Raw genomic sequence first — 9,180 nt, forward strand, 5'->3', positions numbered from 1 at the left:
TTTCGGCTCCAAAAACAAGATTTTCAAGCCTTCAGCACTCCTATATTCCTACTGTTTCTTATAAATCTGAAAAAAATCGTATTTCCGCTATATTTTTCCCCCTAGAGTTTTTAGTGCTTGCTTCCTTGTATCTTCTATTTTTCCCCTTCTATCTTCAGACACCACGATTTCCTTCGGAAAACGTATTTTTTGGAAACGTGCCAGTGCTAAACATGCACTTCACCAAAATTTCCTTGCCTGATTTGATATTTCAATCTTTTTGCATCCTGTAAATGTTTACATTATTTTCAGAGTTGATATGCATTGTGACATATGCTGTCTCAAAAAGTAGGCTTATTTTATTCTTTATTTGAATAATTATTTTTTCTTAACATTATTACAATTGATGGGCCAAATCAATCAAGGAAATTAGATTTACTCATTGTCTCAGATTTTAATGGAACTTGGTATGTTAGTTCCTCTTATGTATTTAAGGAGGGGAGGGCCCAAAAATTCACTTTTTTAAGATATTTTTTTTTAAATGGTTTGATTGGATTTATCAAAACTTTTGTGCGCTAGTATATGGTTTTAAGAATATTCTATACATTTTTAATAAAAAAATATCCACTAATAAGCCAGTAATTAAGCGTTTCCCAGAGCACCTTTGTAGAAAGTTGATTGGCTGTTTCTTAGTTCACTGTATCTTAACTGTCATTTATCTGAAATCAAATCCTCCCCCCTATGTTCTCCAATCTTTTTTTGTTTGACTTTAAAATTTTTGGCGGCCATTTGAAGTGAAAAGTTCTTTTTTTCACGAAAAATCCTGCTATTTTGTTAGTAAAAAATTCATTAAAAAGGAAAAAACTGAAACTCAACGTAGGGGGAGGTTTTCGTGTGCAGAAAAAAATTGTGCTAAATTTGAAATGAATTAGTCAATTGGTTTTAAAATGGGAATGAACACCACCAAGCAAGCAGCATTGAAATTCTGAGTGTCCACATCTTTCAGAACTGCTGCATTATTCAGCCGCCGTTGGAGCTACAATTTGAAGGAGCAGAGCTACAATTTGAAGTAGCGGAGACCGAATACTTGATAATTTTGAGAATTTTGCTCGAAACAACTTGAAATTTCGGGAATATATTTCTGAAATGTTTAATAACAAAACAAAAAAGAAAAAAAAATCATTTTTTTTTTTTTTGAAACTTCAAACCCTCCCCACTCCTAAGAAAGCTTTCAATATTGTTATACATGTAGACGTGAGGACAGGTAATATTTATTAATGCAAGCATTGAACAATAAAGAACGTAAACAACAAAGAAATCTGTTAAAATAGCAAAAACGATTGTGATGAAATACAAATAATGGAGCATGCAACCCCAATTTCCGAATCCCAAAATCCGGAACACTAGAAACATGGAACTTAAAATTTCAACAAATTTTTTTTGGCCAATCCCTTTTTTTTTTTCAATTTTAAAAGTTCAAAACTGTTAAGGTTTTTTCGATGCCACATGTTATGCGTGAATAAGCATTTTGCTGTAATTGTGCAGCAATCTTTTAAAATCCACTTTTGGTTAGTGATAATTCTTTTTTCTTTTCATAAGTATGCAAATTACAAAGCCAATTAAACAAAAGTACAAGATTACTTTCAGTAAATATATGATTTATTTATTGTATTGATCATCATGTTGCATAATAATAAAAAGCAACATCCACAGACCAACGGCGCTGCAAATTATTTCCAACCTTTGTTTTAGCTTATTGAAGTATACTTTTATTCAGATAGATTCAAAAATAAACGAAATTTAGCGCAAATATTTGCAAAACCAGGAAAAACCTGACGAGTACCACACAACAGGAGAGTTTTCACTTTTTGTTTTTCGAGTCGAAATCCAAAATACGGAAAATTCTGAAATCCGGAAAGGTTTAGTATTAGGTGCAGTTTCAAGTATTCGGATTTGGGGTCCCATGCTGTAATACATAATATATTTAAAGAACAAATACAAAGAAAAAATCTTCAAAAAATCAAAAATTATCAAAATATGAAATACAAGTTTAGATATGATTTTTTTTTAATGGCAATGTTCATTCAGTCTCCAAACCTGACAATGGTTTAATTGTTCGACCCATGAAGATCGTTAAATCTGTAGCAGCGAATGAGTATAACTTTGAGTCAGTGAAACACAGCTAGTTGCTGGAATAGTAATATTCTTGTTGGTTGTTGGGACTATGAACAGATACTCTGCTGTCAATTTGTTGCTGACAGGTTGTGTATTTGAAAATTTTAATATGGAAATGATTTCTACGATATACTCTACCGTTTTCTGCTCTTAGCAGTAAGATCTAAGCTGAGGTCCAACCCTGCAAATTTTTCCTTTGCACTGCTCTTCATTGACCCCAAACCATATATACTACCATATATACTCATGGTATAAGTTGACTACCCTACTTTTAGGATTAAAATTTGGGTAAAATTGAAATCCCCATATAAGTCCAGTGCCTACTTTCTGAGAAAATTGGAAACATTTTGCCGCTAATTTTGAAAATAAATGTTATGAAATAGAAGAAAATGTAATGTATATTTTTATGATAGAAATTGTTCAACTTTTTTATCTTGCCCATAAAAGAATTCACTTCTGTGATCGTAATTTTTGTAAAGGGTTCTATTTTGCTGTTACAATATTTGTTACTTGTTGCTATCTATTATTAAATTAATATCTATAAAATTTTGCACTATAAGCATATTACATTGTTTTTTTTTAATTAGCATTCTTTCGCGACTTGCAGGAAAAACTCCCAAATACAGCGATTTCCGCACTTTTCGTTTAGTCAGCCATTTACTGTAATCATTTAGTCTTCATTTCAGTCAAACCATGCAAAATTATAGCAGAATGTGTAAGCATTTAATTCTTTAGCATCTGCTTAAAAGGGTACGACTGAAATCGGGGAAATGCTCACGTTTTCGAGAATTGCTCAGGGTAAATTTTCAAAAATTCTACCCGACGTATAAGTTACCTCTAGTAACCTAGTCTAGAACCCTCTTAAAGTAAGTACCTCCTAACTTTTGACCCTCATTTTTTATACTAAATTTCTCTACTTATACGCGAGTATATAAGGTACTTGATTATTTTGCAATGGCTCTAATGGATTATTATGCAGGTCGTATTTATTAAATTGATGTTGCTGTCTCAGATGACAGATGATTTTGGACCACAGCAATTGTAATGAGGTTTGACCTATTAAGATCTCAGCTGGAGAAGGTAAACCATCTATAGGAGTGTTTCTGCACTCTATCAAGACTAGATGAGGGTCCTTCTTATCTTGGGCCGCTTTGTTGAGGCTTGATTTGATAGTTTGTATGCACTTCTCCACTGTTTATTCAAACCGGGCATCCTTGACATGACCTGGTTGTGGAATATGTCCCAACTTGTTCAGAATTCTCTCATCTCTTTGAAATCAAATGGTGGTCTCTTGTCTCCAACTATTTCTTCTGAAACTCCAAAATATTCAAAAGAAGTTTCAAGGCATTGATGACTGTAGAAACTGTTGTAGTGTATGGTGTAAAGCAGGAGTCTCCAACCTTTTTTACTCGAGGGCCACATTGAAAATTTTTGAAGGCGAGGCAGGCCAGCAATCCACCAATATTAGTTAAAATGATTTTGTCCATGCCAACAGATATAGATATTAAAAGTTATAAGTCCTTAAAAGTTTTAGACTGTCTTTGAATCAGAAGGACGGAGGTGGGCGGATCAAGTGTCTTCCGAAAAAATTTCCGAATTGAAGTCTTAAAAACTCAGTTTTAGTTAATCTTTGCTGATGTTAGATGCTCAAAGGACAGGTTTCAGAGTCCACCTAAAGAGAAATTTTCAAAACTAGCATAAAAATTTGCATTTTTAGGCGATTTTAGTAAAATAAAGGGAATGAGGGGTAGCAATTTACTCCCCCAATTATTCTTCAAAAATGAAATCAATTTGGAGATGTCAGAGACTTTTCCTTTTGCAAATAAGTTTTAAAAACTCAATTTTAGACTATTTTTGGTTATTTGTGATCTTAAAGAAATGAAGATTTAGATGTTATCTTTGGAAACTTTTTGGGGAATGAAGTTCTAGAAACGCATTGCTGGACATCTTGACTGATGCTAGATAAATAGTCTGAATTTCGGAGTGGTCCCCAGAATTTTTTTATGTTGAAGAATTTTTATGTTGAGAGGTTCAGGAAGGAGTTGGTGTCTATTCCCAGGAATCGCTTGGAATTCCAAGAAATTCAATTTTGAACTATCTTTGGTGACTACGGATTAAAGTGAAATTTGCAGACTCTCTTCAAAGGATAGACAGTTGCCCTCGCTGCTCCCCTCGCCTCTGGCTAAGCTCAGGGTTGTGAGCTTCTTGCAGGCGTGCAAGGTCCGACTAACTAAAAGAGCCCACAATAATTTCGAGACCCCTTGAAAACTGATTTTTTGGGGATCCCTTTGACTATCACAGAATTATGTAAATCATTTATCATGTGTATTCATGAATCCCCTTTGAGTCATCTCATAATAGTGGCATGGTAAACTTGCTACTGGTAGAATTAATAAAAATTATCCTGTAAGTAAGTTCTTTTCCAACTAAAAAGTTTTTTTTTTAATTACTACTTTAAAAAAACATGTATTTTTCGAGTAGTTGTAATGCTATGCATGATTCTTTAAGTAATTTGGGTCCCCAGGCATAGTTGGCCGATGTTGTAATCAGGCCCTGCGAGCCAGTTAAAATCTGCTCAAGGGCCGTTGGTTGGAGACCTCTGGTGTAAAGGTTGCAGCTCAATATATTTGGAGAAATGATCTAAAATTGAGCTATATGGGTTACTGAAGAGAGATTAAAAAACTCAATTGCAACCTTTTGCCATGGTCATTCTGCAAGTTTTCTATCCAAGAGTGGTTCTTTGCTGTTTGCCCTTAGGTTTTGTTCACAGATAGCACAGTGTGATAACATATTTTCAACTTCAGTGTTCATACCTGGCTAATAGAGAGATTGACAATGACCAAACAACATTTTTCAAGGATGAGATTTTTCTGGCCTTTGCCGGAATTTCGGCTTTCTCTGTTGGCTTTTAAAACTGTTCCTCCTCTTTTTACCCTTTTCAAGCCTCATAACGCTCCTATTTTCCTTAAAAATTTGAAAAGATTCCGATTTTGCTTAATTTTCTGTCCTTGTTTCCTTATTCTTTCTGACCCCCCCCCCCCCCCCCGAATCTTCATCCTCCACGATATCTGCAAAAAACGTGTCTTTGGGCCAACAATGTCAAACACGTGCATCGCCAAAAATTGCATGTCATGTTTGAGATTTCAATCTAATTGCATCCTGCAAATATTTCAATCATTTTTAATGTTGGAAGGCTTTTTACCATATGCTACCTTATATCTGCTTATTTTACTAATTATTTCAGTAATATTTTTATTAAATTCATTTTAGAAAAATGCAGAAGTCTATCAAAAGAATGTGATCCGACTGCCAGTCTCGGATTTTAATGATACTTGGCAGGGTTACTTTTTTTTATGTATTTAAGAAAGCGTACAAAATATTTATGCTTAATCACAAATGGTTTAGGCATTACAGCTTGTCAAATTTTTTGAGGAATTCATTAATACATCAGGCAATTGCTAGTTGTTCTTATGATCCTGGAATCGTATTATGACGTTTTTAAACCAAATTTTTGAGTTCCAATGCATGGAAAAAGTTTAACCAATCATTTATACATATAGTTATTCATTTATTTTCAATTCTTGCTATGAAAATTATGTTCTACTTCTACTATATAAGGAAAACTTCGATTTTTCATTCGGTAATTTTTTACTTTACTAACAACTTCATTTGAAAATTTATTTTAATTTTCAACACAATTTAAATATTTTTAATTATAAAAGATATGCTTCCCTAAAAGATATGAAAATTGATATATTATATTATATCATGGTTTTTCAGGGCTGTTTTGATTCAATGTCAGATATTATTCCCTTTTCTGCATGATCTTGGGGTTTTTTTTTTTTTTTTATTTCTTCCTTTTTGCTCTCTGACCGCTCTCATCCCAGTTTTTACATGGCACTATACCTATAAGCCCAACATGAAAATGTTGCAAAATGTCTTTTTGACAAGACTTAGGAACAGGATGTGCTGGTAAGGGTGCTCTGGACAAAGCATCAACAACAGCTTGATGTTTTCCAGGAACATGTGTTAATTTGAAAGAATATCTCAGAAGCCTCAATAAAAGTATATTTGCAATCTAGGTTATATGTTTTCAAATTGTGGATTAAGCCGAGCAGGGCCTTGTGGGGTCAGCTAGTTCTTTTTCAATTTGAGAATACCTGGACTGAGTCTTAGAATGAGTTACAGAAGTACAATGCAACTGCTTTGCAATTCTGGAGGAGAACTTTACCAATCCCAAAGGAAATTGCATCTACAGAGAGCACTAGCATTTTGATTAATTCTACTTTTGCCACTTGATTGTGCAAACATGAGAAACACTCTTGGAGAAAAAAGGGATTCAAGAAAAAAAATTTCAGATAATTATTTGCCCTAGCAGTTGTTTAACTTTAAAACAAGAAAATTTTCAACATAAATTTTTCTCACCTAATTGGGTTTTTTCAATTATAATTTAGTTGTTCAACCAAATATTATGTATGTTTTAAAAACCAATCTAATAAATAAAACTCTTTTATGATTGTAGCAATTTGAATTAGATTCCTTTGCATCTTCAAATTCCAACTTGAAAGTAAATTGTCATAATGTTATTCAAACATTTATGTTAATTGTCAAACAATGTGTTTTAAAGTCTTGAATCTTCAAGTAACTTGATTTATTTCCTTCTACTGAAGCAACAAACCAGATCCCCAACAGAACCTGTTTATGCTCAGGTAAACAGAGAAAAAAAGAAAGGGCGTGCACGGCATTCAGACATCCCAGTACAGCTTCTTTCCAGTGAACAACCCGAAGATGTGCCAGCTGGCGACTCATGGGTGTGACAAGTCACCTTCCTCTGTGGCCTTGCCCGCTTCACTCTCCTACGCAGCTGTGTGAAGATTCTTAAGATGAGCAGCAGATAGAATTATGCAGATTATTTTAAGCCTTGTGAAAACAGCTCAAAAATCTTCGAGCATTGTTAAACTTTGAAAAAGAAAACTTGAAACTAAGTTCATGCATTATGAAATTCTTTTCTGGTTAGTGTGTTCAGTAACAAGTGATAACTGAAATTAGCCGTCAAGTTATTCTTACAACATAATTTGTGGTGTATGATATAAACTGGAGTTGCGAGCAAACTTCCTCTATAAATATTTTCTCGTAAATGCCTCCTTTCTTGTGAGAAAACTACTCAATGGACAATATGTACTGTTACTACCATGAATTTGTTGCCCATATTGACAGCTCTTTGTGCCAACTGAAGAAAATATTGGCGCTACAGGTAGCTTACAGCGCTGGAAGTTTGATATCAACACATTGCTAAGCGACTTCTTGCTTTTTATACAGAAATATTTAAAAACTTTAAATTATTAAAAACTTGATGTGAAATCCGGCCTCAATATTTTCTGAAATTTAAAAAGAGTTTTAGGTATTTGCAGTCCAGTTTTTGGCTCTTCATGAAATAAAGATTCTAATTCAGTAAATCAGTGAACATTGAGGTTTGGAAATATTCACAACAAGAAAAGCATTAAGACTTATGTTTTTCTTTTACTGAAATGTTTATATTTATTTGCAGGTTTTTTTTTTTTTTTTCCACTTTTATACTTTTTCTGAAAGATACCTAGTTTATTTTAGCGAACTTCTAAAATTTAAGTTGTATAAATCCTTCATTAATTTAATATGTAAAGTTTAAAAACGCCATGTCTTTGTGATGCAGTGAAACCTCTCTTTGTGACTACATCTACAAATAAAGATCTCTTGCAAAGATTCTCTTTTTTTTTATATAGGCATGGAGTTTTTACTTTATAGGTGCAGCAGAGTAAAAGACTTATACAATCACTTATTATGAACACTTAGAATAGCAAAGACCATCAGACTGGCTGAAAATTGCCTGTCTAAGTTAAGTTTTAGCTTACAAAATTAAATAAGGATAGTGCTAAATATTTTTCATATATGTCAAATTTCAAAGGGGTTGGGTGATGTTAGGAAATGATTTTGAGAAAGTAAATCGTACTTTTTTCCTTGGTATCGATGCAATACAAAATTCCTGTTGGATCACAGAATTCCAAAATTTCTCTTTAATATGTTGTAACGATTCAAAAGAAAAAAAAATGGTTATGATAAAGAAAAATAAATGATAGCAATATTAAATTGTCTTTTATGCTGTTGTTTGCAATAAAAATGTAAATAAAGTTGTTAAAAAATATAAGCACTTTGTACTTTAATCAACATTTCATTTTTTACCAATTGGCTTGTCACTTGTTCATGTTTCTACTATTTTACATTTTTACGCAATGAAAATCTAATTAGTTAAGATAAAGATAGAAATGTACTCTGTTTTGCTAACTCTCAAAAAGAAAAAATCTACAGTGTATTTCATACTATTGGAGGCGTCAGTGCTCCTACTTTTCCTACAATTACTATTTTTTGAAAATCTCCATATTTCCTTTATTTTTTCAAGATTTGCGCACTTCTTTTGGTTAACACGTAAGCAGTGGCTTACCTAGCATGAGTGACACCCATGGCGGTAATTAAGGGTGTCAGCCGCTCTCCCCACCACCACACACACACACACAAAAAAAAAAAAATTCTGAGAACATGTTATAATTTAGATAATTTTCAGAATCCTAATCCTGAGTATGGGATTCGCTCCATGATGTGGGGTTGGAAAGAGGGGTTCTGGGGGAGAGATTTTCAAATTTGTTGCCATAAAAAGGCATTTTAGCTTCATATTTTTCAAAAACATGTAATTCCACTTTGGGTGTCGCCCCACCAGTCAGATGAAACCCGGAGAAGACCCCCACCCCTAGTGATGCCACTGACATAAGCTGGAAAATAAGACTTGTTTATGGTTCACTCCGACTCAAGAAGTTCACAGCATTTTTTTTCCCCTCTTCTGTTTCTCCACTGCCATCCTGATTTTATAGTCTGGTTATTCTGACTATGGATTTCTTGACAGCTCCAATTACTCATCATACCAATCACAAACTTTTTAGATGAATAGTACAATTGCAAGAAATGCCAGGTAGCATATCTTGCAAATGAACCAATGCT

At 33.5% G+C, this 9,180-nt stretch overlaps 1 protein-coding gene across 2 annotated transcripts in view; it reads left to right on the forward strand.

The window, feature by feature from the left end:
* LOC129219425 (catenin delta-2-like) overlaps positions 1–8,319 on the forward strand; it is a 120,341-nt gene extending 112,022 nt beyond the window's left edge. Inside the window, exon 17 of one of the 2 annotated variants that reach the window (XM_054853823.1) lies at positions 6,825–8,319. In XM_054853823.1, coding sequence (XP_054709798.1) covers positions 6,825–6,971 — 147 coding nt within the window. In that variant the 3' untranslated portion in view covers positions 6,972–8,319. The remainder of the gene's footprint in view (positions 1–6,824) is intronic. The other variant, XM_054853824.1, reaches the window with a different exon arrangement.
* The last annotated feature ends 861 nt before the right edge of the window (positions 8,320–9,180 follow it).

Source organism: Uloborus diversus, chromosome 3, assembly GCF_026930045.1.
Source record: "Uloborus diversus isolate 005 chromosome 3, Udiv.v.3.1, whole genome shotgun sequence".
Taxonomy (NCBI): Eukaryota; Metazoa; Arthropoda; class Arachnida; order Araneae; family Uloboridae; genus Uloborus; species Uloborus diversus.